Source organism: Arvicanthis niloticus, chromosome X, assembly GCF_011762505.2.
Source record: "Arvicanthis niloticus isolate mArvNil1 chromosome X, mArvNil1.pat.X, whole genome shotgun sequence".
Classification (NCBI taxonomy): domain Eukaryota; kingdom Metazoa; phylum Chordata; class Mammalia; order Rodentia; family Muridae; genus Arvicanthis; species Arvicanthis niloticus.
The window spans coordinates 40181984-40202699 of NC_047679.1; the positions used below are offsets into that span (position 1 = coordinate 40181984).

The window sequence follows — 20716 nt, forward strand, 5'->3', positions numbered from 1 at the left end:
TAGAGGAACAAAAGGTGGGAATGTGAGCAAAATCAAGTAAGTTTTATTCAAGGTTAGTAGGAAACTGTCAAACAATAGAAGACAATGAAAATACAAAAGGAAACTGGAAAAGTAAATTCATTAGTACGTTTTATGCAGCCGTATTAGTCTAAATTATCATTGCAAGGTTTAATCAGTAGTTAAGTGGTAGGTTATATTATAAATATTTCATGTTCTGCTTTCATAATTTAGTGTTCATTTTCATCTCATTAATGTACCTTAATTTGTACTACTTACTATATTTTCAGTTTCTTAGAACCACATGGAGCTAGAGAATACTATAGTGAACTTCAAAGCATTGTCCATATGAATTTGTCATTCAAAGCAGTATAAAATTGATACTGAAAGTAGATTCTATGTTGTGAATACTGTTTATGACAAGAGAGTAGAAAACATGAATAGTTCCTAGTTAAAAGGGTAGTAATTGACTAGTCAGAAGAAATATGGCCTGATAGATTCAGAAAATTATAGATATATATGATTATATCATATGTACATGTAAATAACCATCGATATTCTATATTATATAGAGATGTGTAAGTTCATATAGTATATTAAGTGTATACAATTTATATTTTATAAATATGAATAGAAAAATTACTATCCACCCAATTATCTTAGAATTTAGACAGTTTTAAAGGAAAAACAAGGATTAGAGACAAACAGCTTTAATTGATTTATGTTAAGAATTTTTGGTCAATTATAATATGTTGCAAACAGACATGTCTGTGTGCTTTATATTTTTTGTGTTTGTTTTTGTTTTATTTTGATTTGTTTTTGTCTGTGTGCTTTAATAGTCTAAACAACAATATTCTGAAATAAGAGTATATCGTATATGATGATCCAAAATGAGCAAAAAGCTGTGGTATTCTTAAACTGGTGAGTTGTATTACAGTAGTATTATTAAGAATATTTCTTAAGAAATATTTGTTAAGGACATTAACCCGATTTTCTATCACTGGCTATGAACAACTTTCTTTGTGAAAATATAGTGTATGCAAAGTTTAAAAGTTACATATTTGTAATATTCTAAATTATGATGCAGGACGAAGTCAGCAGGCTGTCAGCTCTTCAGCCTCAAATTGAGCAATTAAAAATTCAGAGCCTAACGCTGAAAGAAAAGGGACAGGGGCCAATGTTTCTGGATGCAGACTTTGTGGCCTTTTCTAATCATTTTAATCACGTCTTTGATGGTGTGCGGGCCAGAGAGAAAGAGCTACAGACAAGTAAGTAAAAAACCACTTTTAAGAAGCTAACTTGAGACCTTTAAATGGGTTATATGTGGCTAAAATATTAAGTACTAAAATTAATGAAATTTTCCTCCTTCCATTAACAAATGACAGAATACTCATGTTGTACAAGAAAATGTATCTTTTCTTCCCCCCTCAATATTCTGACACCTTTGGATAAAAACAAATGAATCATATTTTGTACAGATGTAACTTCTTAATGGTGGATTATGAATTCCAGAATCAGGAGTTTTGAACATTGTTTTAAAAAAAGGAGCAATTCAGTTGACTTTCACAAGATTTTCTTTTGCATAGGTGGAGATATTTGTCCAGGCAACTTTTGATGCTCTGTCAGGTCATCTGAGAACTACATCCTTGTGGGAAATGAATCTTAGGAAAGGACAAATTATTCTTTAGGCTATATTTTACTTTTGGAACTCAGTAGTTACATAAATCCTCTTTTTCTTTTCTTTTTTTTCTTGATGGAGTAAAAGATAAAAGTAGAGCAATAATGTGTGCATTTTCTTTCTGGGTGCCTTTGTAAACATTAAAAACTGTCATTTAAAACATTTCTAGAGTATTTGGATATGAATGAATCCTTGATGGTTTTTCAAGCTTCTTTTTGATTAAATAAAATTAAGTTTACAATTCGCATTTCTTTTCTTATACTTTGTAAAATAGTTTTACTAAAGGGTTTATTTTTCTCTTAGGAAATCAGTCAGTAAAACTTTAAAATGGTATTGGCGCCCTCTAGTGGATTCCAGCATATTAGCTACTGAGCTTCCATACTCGCAAGTGAAAAAGATATTTGTATTTTTAACACCCTAATATACCATTCATGTTAGCATCACTATATTTTACTTTTTCATGAAATAGATAAACTCCCTTTAAAATTAAATAATTGCAATAGATATTCTATATCTGAACGTCTAAGTTATTTTAATTCTCATATGACTGTTAGGTTTAATCTTCAGTTGAAAGGAATCTGACATAGCCATATTGCTAGCTTAGATTTTATATTACTACAATGTAAATATTTAATATTTATTTTGTTTAACTACTCATTGATATAATCATCATGCATATAATATATAGTCATTGGTATGCACATGAAAATTATTTGTAAAAATTTCCCAAATTGTCTTTCCATACCTGAGTCCCAACCTAGTCTGTCCTTGGAAAAGACTGGGAGGCCAAGTGTCAAAAGTCATGTAGATGGGCTAGAAGGAAAGGCACAAAGAAGCAGAGGGAAAACACCTTTGCCACACAGCCATATGTATAAGAATATTTCTAATATTTTTGCCTACTCTTTTGGAAAACTGTCATTGCTTAACAAGTATTGAATCAAATGTGAAATATAGTGTGAAAGAAAAGTATATCAAATTAAAACATAAATTTTGTTAATTTAAGGACTAGGTATGATCCTGATTCATTTGTAGATTAATGGATTGAGAAAATTGTGGTTTGTTTTACAAAAATACTCAGCATGGAACACTTAAAAATGAACAGATCATTGAAACAAAAATCTGAATAATACTATCAAAAGTTGTAATAATACAAGTGTTAGGAAATATAATACTGGAGAGATTCCATTTGAGCATAATCTAATGATAATCGTGTGCTCTCTATGCACTAAATTAGAGAAAGTGTTTAAGAGGGAAAAAACTAGGAAATTTGACCAAGGTTAAAGAAGAGGTCCAGGAAAAATAAAAAAATAAAGGAAGCCAGAAAGACTGGAACATAGCATATTACAGAAGGATGAGGACAAGATTAGTTTAGCATTTCCTATACTCATAAGTGCCTAGTATAGTATTTATTTAGTGTAGTTGAAGTGAATTACATATTCATATTTCTGGAAATAAGACTCTTGCTGACATGAAAAATAACAAATGGAGTATGAGTTCAGAGAAACAGGAACAAAGGTGGAAATTATAGGGATTCTGAGTGAGGTCACTTTGAAATAAACTCATGACAGGGATAACAAATAACTATTGCACGGTGCCCCTAAAGAAGTGATGTTGTAGAAACAGGATCACCAACATTATAGGAAATGATAATTCACTTTTCCAGAGGATAGCAAAATAAAATGTTATCAGAACTACTAAAATGCTCTCTCTGGTAATATATTTGAGATTTTTGACTTGTGACAAACATTTAATACTATGAAACTGAATTAAGGTTCTAAATAGAAGAAATGTAGTTAATTCTTACAGCTCTAAATTAAAAGTTTTGTCTAGTTTACTTTTTTAAAGTTCATTTTTTACTTTAATATGTCTAGATAAAATATTTGTTTCATTTTTTCCCTTTTTTCTTCCCATCTACTTATGTAGCCCCCTATTATTATCTATAAATATATAGATGTTAAGATATTAACTTAGCTTTAGGTAATACATGCTATTTTAAAACATAAGTAAATAGTTATAATATACCATTCTCAATTTAACATTACTTTGGGTTTTTCCATAATATAGCAAATAAGAAAATATATACTATTCATTTATCAAATGTACAAATTATTTGATTCTAAATTTATTTTTTATTTTTGACTGAACATAACCATTGTAAATATATATAATATACACGTTTATATTTAAACCCTGTATGTAATGTATAACCACATCAGTGTAATCCATATACCATTTTGGAGAAACATATACAATATTTTATAATTTTCAATTTATTTGACATTAATTTTATTTTTAAGTGTGGGGTGGTGACCAGTTGAGGAAGCCAGGTAAGGTTAAGGTAAGGCTTGAAACCCAGAGGACCCTGAAGGAATAGTAGGGCCTCCTCTTGCTCCTGGCACGAAGCCCTGTCATACAGCCACAACCCCCAGAGAGAGAATCGTGGCTATCAGTCATGCAGGGGTAGTGCCCTCAAGCCCCTCCACATGTAGCTGAGGCATCCATAACATCTCAGACCAAGCCAATAGGAAGCATCTGCTGTCAGACCCAACCTACACCAAAACTGTATATAAGATTCTATCCAGAAGGAATAAAGATGTGAGAATTAACTGTATGTAAGATCCTGTCTAGAAGGAATAAAGGTATGAGCATTATCCATCAACTGAGAGCATCTGTCACAAGAGCTGTGACACTGCCTGGGTAAAGAACGCTCTCCCAAAGCTTTCACTACCAGAAGCTCCCGTGCACTCTGCTCACTAACCAGCACCCAGCAGGCTCAGCATCCTTCTACTTAGCACAGTGCATTCAGTGCAGCATCTCACAGCTGCTGCTGGGACAGTGGAGCCAGAGCAATGGTGGAAGCAGTTGTGGCAACAGCAACAGAGACAGTGAAGCCACCCCCTGCCCTACTCATGCCCTTTCTTCTTCACAACTCATTTTACATTACTGAACTTCCTTCCTTTCTTTTTGTTGTTTTTTTTCCAACAATTTCAACTTTGGATAAAATGAAATGTCCCTTAGATACAAAGTGACCGATGTCTAGCTTCTCGAAATCTCTACTTCCAGTTCTAACACATCTTTAAAGAGGAAAGTGTCATTCACTTGCATGCCCTTTCACCACATTAAGAAGCAATGAGATTTCAGGTGAGAAGCTCAGGCCACTAGTACTGCCTAGATCACATACATAACTTTTGGTACTTCTTGGTGTCATTTTACCTGTCTTTGCTATAGAAAAACCCAGCCTATGTTACCCAGAATATGTATTCATCCATTTAAAAAACAAAGACATAGGTGCACTTACACTTAAAATTCTAGTCTTATTTATTTGCGTATTCATCCATGAGATAGGTACACCCTAAAAAATATTGTCCCCAACATAATATATATATATTATATCATATATTATTATATCATGTATCATATATTATTTATCATATGTCATATGTCATATATCAACCATATATCATATATCACATATCACATATCATATACCATATATCATCATATATCATATCATATATCAATCATATGTCATATATATAATAATCATCTTATATCTTATATTATATTATTATTTCATATTATTATATTATATCATATATATAATATCATATATATCATTTTTTCCTTTGTTATTTATATATATTCCTTACTGAAGATGCATCATTCAAATAAACAAACGTAAAAATTGCTTTATTTAAAGGAGTTCTCTGCTATTTAGCAATATAAAATGATTACAATATAATTACTCATTAAAGAGCTAAATTCAAGATTTGCAAATGATGACAGTAGTGAACAGTTCCCTGTACAAGAGTCCATTTGGAAAGAAGTCAAGTAAATTTTGTAACAGATTACATAAACACTGAGCCACAAGTGCACTAGGATGAACTACAGCCCCACCTCCCCAGTGTTCTTTCTCTTGTCTGGGCTGGACACCAAACTTAGTGCTCACTTTTTAGTGGTTCTTCTTTTCCTTTAAGTTCTTGATCAACTTGTTTGCTGCATTCTGGTATGCTGCACATTCTCCATAGGAACAGTATCTGCCTGTTCTGCTAAATTAAAGATATATCTAACTTCCTGAATGAATTTTGAACTGATAAATAGTCTTGTAACAGCCAGATGTATTTCCATAAACCAAGAACAGTGGCCAATGATTAGAGACTTTAGATTTTTCCTTAATCATCTGTCAATTTGCTGGTAGCATTTCCGGAACCATCCCAGACGGGGCATTTTCCTTCAAGTTGTTGCACCATTTAAGTCAATGATCATGTAGTTCTCTGATGCCAAGAGCTTTAAAGTGCCAATAACATATTTAAAGAGATTGTCCATTAAATAACTATAGTTAGGCTGACCACTTTCAGGCATAAAACAGACAGAAAATACAACAATGGCATTTAAGTTATTTCCATAATAACCTCCACGGGTAATAACTTTTTTGTAATGTTTGATTTCCTTCATATCCACACTGTGGCTTGCTCTCCAATTCTGAACATGTGCCAGTGGCATCCATCTTTTTCTTCTGTGGCTGTATATTCAGTAATTGAGCTTTTCCTAATGACTTCAGTAGTTTTAGGTATGGGAATATCATCTTCCCACTCAAACTCATAACTGTTCTCTAATGGGGTAGACTAAGCCTTCCAGGTTAACTTCACATTCATCCAAATTATCTGACCACACAGAGCCTTCATTAGGATCCAAGGTCAGGCTGATGTCTGGAGCCATTAGTTTCTTATGTGTTTTGTTTCGATTAACTTCTAATGAGCCAGGCTTGCTATGTGAAACAGTTACATCTAGTATATCTGCTTCATTGCTGTCATCTTATGATAAAGGTATTAGAAAATGTTTATCCTGTCATTCTTCTTTCAACTCCACACTTTATACTCTCAGCCTGGATTCAATGTCAACTTATAGCATCTGGCAATCCAGGCAGGCAAAGTCCTTGGAGTAAGCTGTGGGCTCCCCCAACCCTTGCCCTCTTTGACCCACCAGGGTGGTGATAAGAGGTTGGCTACTAGGTTGCAGAAAATGTCACCCCACTGCCTTTGGTTGGCTGTGAATGGGCCCAGCATTTCCCAGAATGTCTCAACTCCAATTTAATATTCTTATACAGTGAATCTAATGTCAAGGTTGCCTTTAACATAACCTACTCATTTTATGAACTCTAGTACAATTGTTGTGTGTAATATGGAGTATTTATACCTCAACAACAAAATGTATGCATCACTAACTGAAATTTAATTATTTTTGGAATGTAATGAAAATGAAGGCATGCATACCCAAACTTATGGAACACAATGAAAGCAGTGAAAAGAAGAAATCTTGAAGCTCTGAGTGCCTTCATAAAGAAATTGTAGAGATCCTAGACTAGCAATTTAAAAGCACACCTGAAAGCTCTAGAACAAAAAGAAGCAAATACACCCAAGAGGAGTAGATAGCAGGAAATAATCAAACTCTGGGCTGAAATCAACTAAGTAGAAACAAAAATAACTGTACAAACAATCAATAAAACCAGGAGCTGGTTCTTTGAGAAAAGTCAACAAGATACATAAACCTTTAGCCAGACTAACCAAAGGGCACAGAGACAGTATCCAAATTAACAAAATCAGAACTGAAAAGGGAAACATAACAACAGAAACTAAGGAAATTCAAATAATTGTCAGATCCTACTACACAAGCTTATACTCAACAAAACTGGAAAATCTAGATGAAATGGACAATTTTCTAGACAGATACCAGGTACCAAAGTTAAATCAGGATCAGATAAACTATCTAAATTGTTCCATAACCCCTAAGGAAATAGCAAGTGGTCATTAAAAATCTTCCCTCCCCAACAAAAAACAACCCAGGACCAGATGATTTTAGTACAGAATTCTATCAAACCTTCAAGAAAACCTAATACCAATACTTCTCAAAATATTCCACAAAATAGAAACAGAAGGATCACTACCTAATTCGTTCTATAAAGCCACAGACTGATACCTAAACCACACAAAGACCTAACAAAGAGAACTTCAGACAAATTTCACTTGTGAATATCATTGCAAAAATACTTAATAAATTTGTCACAAACTGAATCCAAGAACACACCAAAACAATTATCCATCATGATCAAGTATGCATCATCCCAGGGATGCTGGGATGGTTCAATATATGGAAATCTGTCAATGAAATCTACTATATTAAACACATTGAAAGGAAAAAAAAACACATGATCATCTCATTAGATACTGAAAATGCATTTTACAAAATTCAACACCCCTTCTTGTTAAAAGTCTTGGAAAGATCATGAATTCAAGGCACAGACCTAAACATAATAAGAGCAATATACAGTAATCCAATAGCCAACATCAAATTAAATGGAGAGAAACTTGAAGCAACCCCACTAAAATCAGGGAAAAGACAAGGATGCTCACTTTCCCAGTATCTTTTCAGTATACTACTTGGATTTCTAGCCAGAGCAATAAAACAACAAAATGAGGTCAAAGGGATACAAGTTTGAAAGGAAGAAATTAAGATGTCAGTATTTGCAGATGATATGATAGTATATATAAGCAACCCCCAAAATTCTACCAGAGAACACCTACAGCTGATAAACAACTTCAACAAACTGTCTGGATATAAAATTATTTTAAACAAATCAGTAGCTGTCCTCTACATAAAAGATAAACATTTGAGGCAGAAATTAGGAAAACAACATTCTTCATAATAGTCACAAATAATATAAATATCTTTGTGTGACTCTAACCAAGCAAATGAAAAGTATGTATGACAAGAAATTCAAGTCTCTGAAGAAAGAAATCAAAGAAGCCCTCCTTCCAGGCTAATGAACTGGCAGGATTAATATAGTAAAAATGGTTATTTTACCAAAAGCAATCTATAGATTCAATGCAATTCACATCAATTCTTCACAGAGATAGAAACAGCAATTCTCAAATTCATCTGGAATAACAAAAAACCCAGGATAGCAAAAAAAAAAAAAAATGTATCTCAACAATAAAAGAACTTGAGGAATCACCATCCCTGAACAAACTGAGCAATAGTGATAAAAAACTGCATGGTGTTTGTACAGAGACATGAAGGTTGATCAATTGAATAGAATTGAACACCCAGAAATAAACCAACACATACATGGTCACTTGATCTTTGACAATGAAGCCAAAATGGAAAGCATTTTCAACAAATAGTGCTGGTTCAATTGGTGATCAGCATGCAAAAGAGAAGTATTATCTGATATTCAGTGTTGTTTGAGTGATTTCATAGATAAGCACATTTTAATTGTAATAATAATAATGATGATAATAATAATGAAGAAGAAGCAGAAGAAGAAGAAGCAGGAGCGGGAGCAGGAGGAGGAGGAGGAGGAAGAGAAGGAGGAGAAGAAGAAGAAGAAGAAGAAGAAGAAGAAGAAGAAGAAGAAGAAGAAGAAGAAGAAGAAGAAGAAGAAGAAGAAGAAGAAGGAGAAGAAGCAGAAGGAGGAGGAGGAAGAGAAGGAGAAGGAGGAGAAGGAGGAGAAGGAGGAGAAGAAAGAGAAGAAGAAGAAGAAGAAGCAGAAGAAGCAGAAGAAGCAGAAGCAGAAGAAGGAGGAGGAAGAGAAGGAGGAGGAGAAGGAGGAGGAGGAGGAAGAGAAGGAGGAGGAAGAGAAGGAGGAGAAGAAGAAGGAGAAGAAGGAGAAGAAGCAGAAAAAGGAGGAGGAGGAGGAGGAGGAAGAGAAGGAGGAGGAGGAGAAGGAGGAGAAGAAGGAGAAGAAGGAGAAGAAGCAGAAGAAGCAGAAGCAGAAGAAGGAGGAGGAAGAGAAGGAGGAGGAGGAGGAAGAGAAGGAGGAGGAGGAGAAGGAGGAGAAGAAGAAGGAGAAGAAGGAGAAGAAGGAGAAGAAGGAGACGAAGGCGACGAAGCAGAAGCAGGAGGAGGAGGAGGAGGAGGAGGAAGAGAAGGAGGAGGAGAAGGAGGAGGAGGAGGAGAAGGAAGAGAAGAAGAAGGAGAAGGAGAAGAAGCAGAAGGAGGAGGAGGAGGAGGAGGAGGAGGAGGAGGAGGAGGAGGAGGAGGAGGAGGAGGGGGAGGGGGAGGAGAAGGAGGAGAAGGAGGAGAAGGAGGAGAAGGAGGAGAAGGAGGAGAAGGAGGAGAAGGAGGAGAAGGAGGAGAAGGAAGAGAAGGAGAAGTCATTCAAACTTTTAAACGCTTGGGAGGATATTTGCTTTCTCTTACTTCAGAACTACAGGGTTGATAATATCTTTTCCATAGACTTAGAGTATTTTAATGTTTTTCTTTAGAATTCTGTTCATTCATTTTTACATGATATAAAATTATTTTCCTGCCCTCACTTCCTTCCTTCTTTTTCTGTAACTGCCTCTGTCACTTTCAATGTATTCCCCCTATGTTTTTCCAATGATCATTCTAATACCTATTATTTTCAGTAATTATTAATTCATAGCTGGATTCTACAACTAAAATTTAAACATCCAGACATATTTAGAGCTTCATTTGCTGCATTCCTGGTGCTCCAAGCATGTGGAAAATAATTTTCTAAATAAGAAATTATGAGCAGATTAATTCCATCCTGTATTTCTTCCAAATATATTCTCATCCACATTTCTACCAATTATGTCTAAACTCCTACAAGCATAAGGGATTCACTGAAGGTACAAAATATACAGCTGAGTCCATATCTAGGTTTCATGTAATGAAGAATATGATTTTCTAATTGCCATGCCCATGTCTATCAAAACAAGAATAAATAATTCTGTTACATGTCATAAAATTTTGCTAGTTTCTTACTAATCAAAGCGCCTTTACTCTGTATGCATACTTCTCTACCCTGATATATATTTCTCATCTGAATACAATTTAAATGATTAATAAAATATCTGGCAATCTCTAATGTATGTAATTTATTTTTCTCAACGTCTACTGTGGGATAAGCATAAATTCTTTTCTAAAATGTAAATATTCATGTTGAATTAAGTCAATCTGTATAAAATCTATATAATCTATCCAACAAATATATTGTCTCCTACTATCCGTCTATCTCAGAGTTTTGTTACATTATTATTAATGTCTCTATGCACCATCACTGTTGGGGTCCACTGTAGCCCCACGTTGGGGCGGCCAAAAAAAATCTCGCGGCCCAAGCAAAATGTTGAGGCCCAGGCTGACCCACGTTTGGGCGGCCACTGTATCCTGGTCCAAGCTGCCGCTCTGGTCTGTGGGTCGGGGTTCGGCAAGAGCGAGAGTGAGGACGGACTTGAAGAATGCAGACCAGACAGAGTGTTATTCAATCCCGTTTATTCTTCAGTCTAAGTCCTAAGTCTTGAGTTCCTAGTGCCTAGTCCCTAGCTCCTAGTCCCTCCAAGTTCCAAGTTACTTCTTCCAAGTTCTCTTCCAAGTGCCTGCTACCTGTCTTCTCTCTGCTGTGTCTAGTTCTCTCCTCTGTGTCTCCCTAATGTCTGATGTGTCTGATTCTGATCTGTTCTGTCTCTGCCTTTTATATGTCTCACTTCTAAGCCATGCCTCTAAGTCACACCTATAATCATGCCCTTAGGTCTTATCTTTAAATCTTATCTCTAAATTACACTCTTAAGTCACACACCTTTAATCTCACACACCTTTAATCTCACGCACCTTTAATCTCAAGGTATCTAAACCAAGATTATCGGAGTGTGCTCAGCTGTTGTAGGCTATTGTAATCCAAGTCACATGTCAGGGTATATGGCTCAAGATGGCTGCAAAGCTGATAGCCGCTTTTTGCTAAAAGTCGGCCCCCAACACATCACCATCCACAAGATTCTTGTGGTTTTCTTTTTATGAATAAATAATTAAAAGTATCTGATCAATTGTGAAAAAGTTCATTGTTTATACAAATTAAAACACTAAATCTTGAGTCTGGAGTTAGTGTTTAAGCACACTACATTAGTTATCAAGAAAACATAATGCTCCTGGTGAGGACCTAAATTCAGTTCTCAGCACCCATGTTGGGCCACTCACAACTGCCTCTAAGTCCAGCTACAGAGGACCTGATGATGTCTTCTAATATCCACAGGCACATGTTGCATAGACTCTCTCTCACTCTCACAGACACACAGGCACATACATACACACATAGACACAGACACATACAAACACACACACACATTCACAGACAGACACACAGACACAGACATGTGCACACACACAGAGACTCACAGACAAAGACATGTACACACACATGCACACACATACACACACAGTATAATATAGTTTTTAAACATAACAAAATTAAAATACTACAAAAGCTGAGCTTCAAAGCACCAAATAGGCTTTTTAAAAATATAAAATTGGACATTAACTCTTAAGTAAGTATACACATGCTGAAGGCCAAGCTTCATTTCTGGTATTTTAGTCTGAATTTTTAAAGATCATACACTAAAATTGTCACAATCTTTAGAACATTCCATTAAATGGTATGTCAGAAAGTTTCTAATTTTCTCATGTAGTATACAGGAAATTTATCATAGAAGTTATGAATATTATGAAATAAAAATATTCACATAATTACTTTTCTTATAGTGATATAAATTAAGATTTGCCTCATGATTAATTTTTTCATAATGTATACAAATGGTGTGCATGCTTGTGTGTGTGCATGTTCACATGTGTGGGTAAATAAACCTGTGCCTGAATTCAATGCCAGAAATTCCTCTTAATCACTCCTGCACTTTTTAGACTCTATCAGTCCAAAGCAGAGCTTACCGATATGGGTACTCACCTGATCCAGTGTACATCCAAGTATCCTTCTTTCTGCCACCCAAGGGCAGTAATTCCATGATAGCTATCATAAGCATCCACCATTTACATGGGTTCTAGGGATCCAAACCTTGGTCTTCATACTTGAGGCACTGAACTATGTTCATTATGGACCATGTTCATTATTTTAGTGTATAAAGAAAGCAGTACTTCTGATTTGAAATACTAATTCTGTTATATTTCTTCTGTGATATATTTATATTAGATTATCTAATCATTTATTATCATTTTATCCTTTTATATTTATATTTTGTTTAATATGTTTAATTCTGAGACATCATTATATTTTTATTTTGACATGTCATTTAATTTGCTATGAAATCTATCAACTTAATTCCTTCAAAGTATTACATTTTATTCTCCTTTAATATGCTTTTATTATCATTTTTAACTTTTTTGATTAATTTTTATTGGGTATTTACTTTATTTACATTTTAAATGTTATCTCCTTTCCTGGTATTATCATTAAAATATGTTACATCATTATATTTTGAGACAATATCTTATGTGTCCCAGACTTCCTCAAACTTCATTGTGTAGAAGTTAGATATGACTAGGCTAATAATATTTTTAATTTTTTTTATTGGCTATTTTACTTACATTTCAGATGTTATTCCCTTTCTTCAGTTACCCCCACCCAGAAACCCCCATCCCATCCCCCCTTCTCCTGCTTCTATGAGGATGTGCAGCCACCCTCCCACCCACTCCTGCCTCCCTGCCCTAGAATTTCCCCTCACTGGGGCATCCAGCCTTCACAGGACCAAGGACCTCCTGGGGCATAATACTCTTGATCCTCTTGTCTCTACTTCCTAATTTCCAGTATTACAGATTGTGTCAACATGTCCAACTTATTATTTTGTGGTTTCTAATTCTTGGCTAAGTTCTCAATAAATGGTTAAGTTCTGTATAGGTACCAGTTTTGTTAATTCTTCCCAACAGATTTGTATACAAAGAAACACTGAAAAGTGATAGGTGCTTTTCAATAGTGGTCTTAGTAATAAAGCTAGCTTTGTTTAATATACTGGATCTGATTATTAGTTGAAAAAATATTGTTGCCTATCTTTTTCAGTTTGAATTCCATTACTTTAAGTTGCTTTAGTAATATGTAACTCACTGGTTTATCACACTAGATGATAGGAATTTCTATTAGAATTCCTGATACATTAAACTTATATAAATAGATTTAATTTAGTAAAATAGGTATTTTATTTAAAATATTCAGGACTTTGGGTAATAGTATTGTTTCTCCTAAGACAAATCACCACATGGATGGTAATTTTCAATATTTGATATACTTCTGTCTCAAAATAGAATCTGTATGATGTTGGTAAAAATTACTCAGTATTTAACTCTATTTCCCAACCTTAAAAATGAATGTATTAACTCAGAGTTTGGTGTGTTGATTTGAAAATTCAGCATATCTCATAAATGTTCTTGATATTACAGATATGCTTTAGGTAAGAAGGCAGCTTCATAATAGCAATTAGACTTCATTATATTTCAAGTATACATAATGGTTAATACTTAATATAATTGCATTTGCTAACAAATTAGGAAAATATGACAGGGTTTAAATTTATTTTATTGTTACTCTCTTTCTTTTAAGTTTTTGACACGTTACCACCAATGCGCTATCAGGAGACAATGAGTAGCATCCAGATGTGGATTCAGCAGTCAGAAAACAAACTCGCTATACCTCATCTTAGTGTTACTGAATATGAAATAATGGAGGAGAGACTCGGGAAATTACAGGTGTGTGGACATTTGAATATCATAAGCAACAAAGAACATGTCTTATTAGTGAAGAGACTTCATTGATACATTAAATATAAGAAATCATAGGTTAGGAGTTGAAAAAAATGAACAGGAGAATTTGACCAAAAAAAAAAAAACCATGACTTTTTCTTATTTCTCTCAATATATTATTTTATAGATATATACACATATATGGACATTTATGTTTTAATTAAAAGTACTGTACTAAAGGAAAACTATAATTTCTTTTATATTTAGTGACATTATAAGATATTGAGTATGATTATTAAAATTAAATCACATTATTTTATCATGATTATATTATTTATAACTCCTGATATTTTCAAGCATAGAAAAAAAGCAATGGATTTATATAATTAGTTAGAATTTAAATATTAACAAACTGTAACATTATGATTAAATGCTTGATATTGAGTAGTTATTTTATAGCCTAAAATGGAAATTAAATACCAGTAAAATAAACTGCTGTGATGTGAGGACACGTAAAAACTAATTTTTTGTTGATTTTTAAAATCCCATGTTATATACTTATTCTTTTAAAATCTGAAAATGTATCAATAATATATTGCTTAATACTGGCTTAATAAGGTTTCACTGCAGGTAGGTTAACATATATTATATGAATAATAAACACAATTATTAATATATAGACATTCAATAAAATTAGATCTTCTAAATTTCTGGTTAAATGAAATATGACCTAGAATATAATAGAAATTATTCATAAAATACACATGGATTGCTTTATCAGACATTCTAATTTGTTGAGATCTCTGAATTACATAAACTTTTATTCACTTTCTTGATGTGAATGAAACTTATCAAGTAAGCATCTGTTAGTGTAAATGCACTCCTATTTTTAATTTTGAGGCTCTGCAAAGTTCTTTGAAAGAGCAACAAAATGGCTTCGACTATCTGAATTCCACTGTGAAGGAGATGGCCAAGAAAGCGCCTTCAGAGATAAGCCAGAAATATCAGTCAGAATTTGAAGAGATTGAGGGGCGCTGGAAGAAACTCTCTACCCAGTTGGTAGAACATTGCCAAAAGCTAGAAGAACATATGAATAAACTTCGAAAATTTCAGGTAAGCTGAGGTTTGGATTTTTAAACTATATTTTCCACATAGCAATGAATTGTGAAATGTGATGCAAAACAGATATTTTACCCATAGTCCTTCAAAGTCATTGATGATATCAAAAGCCAAATCTATTTCAAAGGATTGCTACTTGCCTAGTTTTTCTATGAAAACAGTAATGTGTTACTCTTCTTGGACTGTCTATATAAATGAATTGATCTTTTCACCAACACCAATTATACTTAACATTTTAAAATAATAATTTAAAACATCCTTATTCCATTACTTATATTTTCCTTAACTTATAGACATGATTTACCTCAGGGCATACATAATACACACACACACACACACACACACACACACACACACACACACACATATATATATATATATGGCAGGCATATGTTTTTACTACCATATTTTACTTTTGACATATGAATATATGTTCAATTTCTGCTACATTTCCTTCCCTATATTGACTTCTATTAATTTAGTGTTTCAGTACTTCAAACACATGAATAATAACCTGGACTGAATGTTATAATCCAACAATTACATTTGATTCTGTAATTCAAAACCTGTTGTTGTCTTACAGGTTTTGTTTCTCTTAGTTGTCCAATTGTGAAATATAATAATATTAGAAAAGAAAGTTCAAATGTATTATGACTTCATTTAAAGTCATTAAAACAGTGCCCTAACTTCAATTCTGATCCTGCTAGTGACATGATCATTCTTGTATTTTACAGCTAAAACACTACCAAGAATGTCGAATCTATGATCTACATGTTTAACTGAGGCTAGCTATGATTGTAGCCATCCTTACATAGAATGTTTAAGAGAAAGTGTATTTGTTTTTTTAGCTTTTAGAAGCAACATACAAACATTTTTTCAAGAGCCCATCTTCTTTCATGCTAGCATCTTTTGGTGCATTGTATCCATGCTTGACTCTTAATCTGTTTCTGTCTGTGTGTCCTGTACCATCTTTTGATTTTTAAAAAAAAATTATTAAATTATTTTATTTATTTACATTCCAAAAGTTGCCTTTTTTTCAACCCTACTCTCCATGTTCTTCACTCCACCCATGCCCACACATCTAAGAAGGAAGCATCCTGCATTTACTGGGCTCTGTATAGGGGCTTATTCTTATCTTCCTTTTAATTAAATAGGCCTTCTAGCATTCTATTATATATATATATATATATATATATATATATATATATATATATATATATTGTGATAAGGCAAATGATAAATTATATTGTTCACAATTTTATTTTTCATATCTGCAATATCCTTTTGTCATGTTGGGTATATTTGATTGTCTATATTTGCTAACATATTAAATATGTGTAACTGTGTTAAGCAGAATACCGTTTTAAGAAAGAACTCCACTAACAAGAGAAGTAGCTAATGGAACACCATTCTATAGGTGATCTCAGCTACTCTATGAAGTCCTGGAATACAATATTAAAGAAGCAAAAATGAGATCCTTGCAAAATGAAGCAGATCCTCAGTTCATTGAAATATGTTCAATATTTCAGCCATAATATTTACACTAAAATGAATTATAATGTTTAAAAATGTGGTGCTATACTTTTGCATGAATTAGGATTAAACAGCACCACCAACAAAACATCAATTGCAAAGATCTGTTACAAGTATTTTTTTTTTTTTTTTTTTTTTTTTTTTTGGTTTTTCGAGACAGGGTTTCTCTGTTAGCCTTGGCTGTCCTGGAACTCACTCTGTAGACCAGGCTGGCCTCGAACTCAGAAATCCGCCTGCCTCTGCCTCCCAAGTGCTGGGATTAAAGGCGTGTGCCACCATTGTCCAGCGCACGTATTTTTTTAAAAGTGAAAGTATAGTTAAATTTCCATCTTCCAAACACCATCATGAAAAGGGAAAAGATTATTTACATAAATTTAGAGAAAGGATTTGAGTGGAGTAAGAATTAAATGAACCTAAGAAGAAATAATGTGTTCATCAAGGAGTCTATGGTAAGGCTTGATGAAGATAACAGAGACATGGAGGGGAAATTAGCCTTGAATGATAACAGTAAGGAAATAATGTTGAGATCCTTATATTTAGTCAATTATTTTTAAAACTGTAATTATTAACTGTATTCTAATCATATTGAAAGGGAAATTTTCTGTGAAGCATTTATTTTCAATAGAAATTTTAGAAAAGAAACAATTATAACTTGACATTGTAATCAAATTACATGTAGCTAAAGAAGTGACAGATTTACATGTGAAAAGTGACTGAAGTATATAAATAAAAGTAATACAGAAAAAATGTGGGAGGTGCTTCTCCATTTATAATGGACAAAAATTACCATATATATAAAGACACCATAACATTGAGTTTATGTGCATACTTTGTTTTATGTACACTAAGGGTACATTGTTAGTATTACCATGAATTGTTTTGAAACTTCAAATTTCTCTAGACGGGTATGATTTAATGCTCTTGAGAGGAACATAAAACCACATTTGCTATTAATTTTTTAAAAAGTTTTTAACAATAACAGACTTCATAAACCAATATTTGTAGTGTAGACCATAAAATGCATAAAGCTACAATGAAACATCCCTCTTATTTTCTGACTTATGTTTAGATACATTGTCATGATGAACTCTATTAAAAATAATCAGAGCTTAGTAATGCTTTCAAATTGCTCTTTTATTCCAGAATCACATAAAAACTTTGCAGAAATGGATGGCTGAAGTTGATGTTTTTCTGAAAGAGGAGTGGCCTGCCCTGGGGGATGCTGAAATTCTGAAAAAACAGCTCAAACAATGCAGAGTAAGTGTTGTATCTGATGATTTGCAAATAATGTCTTTTTTTTTTTAAATAACCTTTTAATCAAGACTTTAAAAATAATGTCTTTTATATGTCTTTTATATAATTAGCTCAGTCATTTGCTACTGGAAAAGTTTCCAGTACTTGAACATGTTTTTGGATGTACTGACACATAGAAGTCATTAGTATTGTAAACATCCTTCAAGGCCTTCAAAAAATAGTTTTCTTATCCAAAATTTTGCAAGTGCCAATATTGCCTTTTACTCTGGTCACACTTCATAAACCTTAACAAAAAAATTAATATAATTTAAAGGAAAACTTTCAGCTACTTAATAATTCTTACCTTAGGTTGTTATTCAAATTAGTATACGATTGTGTGTGTGTCTATGTGTGTGTTTGTGTGTGTTTATGTGTGTGTGTGCATACATGTATGATGTGTCCACACTTGTGTAATGACTAAGGCTATTATCAAGTGCCTTCCTCTTTTGCTTTCCATGATTTTTTGAGACAAGTTCTCTCAATGAAGCTGGAGCTCATCAGTTGTTTAAACTAGCTAGCCAGCAAGCACCGAGTATACATATTTTACCTTTGTATTCAAGCAGTAGAATAAATACACACAAAATTCTGGCCATGTCTTTAGATGTGTGTTCATATCTGAACTTTTGTCCTCATTTTGTTGAAAGAACTTTGTCCACTGAACCATCTTTTAAGCCCAATGATGTTCATTTTTTTGAACTGATATTCATTAGATCATTGTTGTGCAAGATGGAGAAAGTAATCATTTTCTTTTAATAAACCTAAAAAGCAATCATGCCATCATCCTACAGACGATTATTGGAGCAACTTGTTTTTCAAAACCAAAATTATTTTGAAACTATTCATGTATGAAGCTCATCAATATGACTCATTTTCTAGCAAGAAATAACAAATATCAAATTTATCTGAAAGTTGTGAGGTAAGTAGCAGACATATAGATAATTCCCTGCATCCTTCATAGCACAACAGTTACTGAATATTTTAAAGACTTTATGTAGACAGATTTATATATTGCTCATCTTTTAATAGTAAAACTTCATGTGGAATGTTGTGATAAATATATAATAATAAAATTTTGCTGGTACTTTACATTCATGTTAAACTATACATTGTTTTCTTAGCTTTTAGTTGGTGATATTCAAACAATTCAACCCAGTTTAAACAGTGTTAATGAAGGTGGGCAGAAGATAAAGAATGAAGCTGAACTTGAGTTTGCATCCAGACTGGAGACAGAACTCAGAGAACTTAATACTCAGTGGGATCACATGTGCCGCCAGGTATGAGTACTTTAATTCACTGTGGCTTCTGTCCATTAATCTAATAATGTTTCTGACAGTCTATCTTCCTCATCCTTATTTAAAATTTTTCTTGCTTATATTGATGGTCAAAATACTCTTATTTCAAATGAATTAGGTTTCTTCTAGCATATAGGACTATTTTGTAGTCTATGTATTCAAAAGTAATTAATTGTGATATGAAAAAAATAATTTTAGTTCTGAAAGTATATCAGTTTTATTAATTGGGTTAATGAGAGGATTATGATACGTATTATATACATATATCATATATAATATCTATTATATGTTCATTTCAACAGTATGTATACATTATATAACATATATAATACATATAACACATACATCATAATATGTATTATGTATCATATATATAATATAATATATGTTATATATAAATAAATGCATACAATTTAAAATATACATTTAATATTATATGTTATGTATATGTATTATGTAGCAGGTCGCATGTGATATATATCACGTATTATCTGGCATGTTGTTTGTCACGTGTCAGATATAAAACGTAGTATGTAACATGTGCCATGTAACATGTCGAATGTGATATATTATGTATAGCATGTAGCATGTGTGTGTGTCACTTGTAGTATATAGTATGTGGTAAGTAGCATGTAACAAGTTATATGTAGCATTAGTGGGTGGGATGTCCCATGTAGCTTGTAGCATGTAGTGTTGTGTGGCATGTAGCATGTAACATGTCATATGAAACATGTGGTGTGTCACATGTAACGCATGGTGTTTTGCATGTAGCATGTACTATGTCATATGTAACATGTACTAGATAGCATGTACCATGTAGCATGTCACACCTGGTGTGAACTGTGTCATAGATAGTGTGTAGCTTGAAGTATGTACTATGTTATATGTAACATATAGGGCATAATGTATAGCTGGAAGCATGTGAATTTCATAAGCAGTATACTGTGTAAAATGTAGCATGTAGCATGTCATGTGTAATATGTAGCCTGAAACATATAATATGTGGCATGTCATATGTGATGTGTGACATGTAGCGTATAGCATGTATATTTGTTATGTCACATGTCATATCTTATGTCAAATGTTATATATTGCATTTTACCTGGTATACATGCATATTGTATAATCACATTTTGCATGTTATATATTATATATTTTATCATATATAATACTTTGTTAAATATATCATACAGTGTATAATACATATCATATAATATATGATATTTAATGATATGACATGTAGTATATCATATATCACATATCACATATCATATATCAATCATAT

The 20716-nt window shown here is 33.0% G+C and overlaps 1 protein-coding gene and 1 pseudogene across 1 annotated transcript in view; one reads left to right on the top strand and one right to left on the bottom strand.

Annotated features, from left to right (window-relative positions):
- Positions 1–20716, top strand: part of Dmd (dystrophin) — a 1571027-nt gene that overhangs the window by 322681 nt on the left and 1227630 nt on the right. The window contains exons 16-20 of the mRNA XM_076918257.1: positions 1085–1265; positions 14055–14200; positions 15095–15307; positions 17990–18103; positions 19258–19413. Coding sequence (XP_076774372.1) covers positions 1085–1265; positions 14055–14200; positions 15095–15307; positions 17990–18103; positions 19258–19413 — 810 coding nt within the window. The remainder of the gene's footprint in view (positions 1–1084; positions 1266–14054; positions 14201–15094; positions 15308–17989; positions 18104–19257; positions 19414–20716) is intronic.
- Positions 5614–6547, bottom strand: LOC117694211 (BCL2/adenovirus E1B 19 kDa protein-interacting protein 2 pseudogene; annotated as a pseudogene).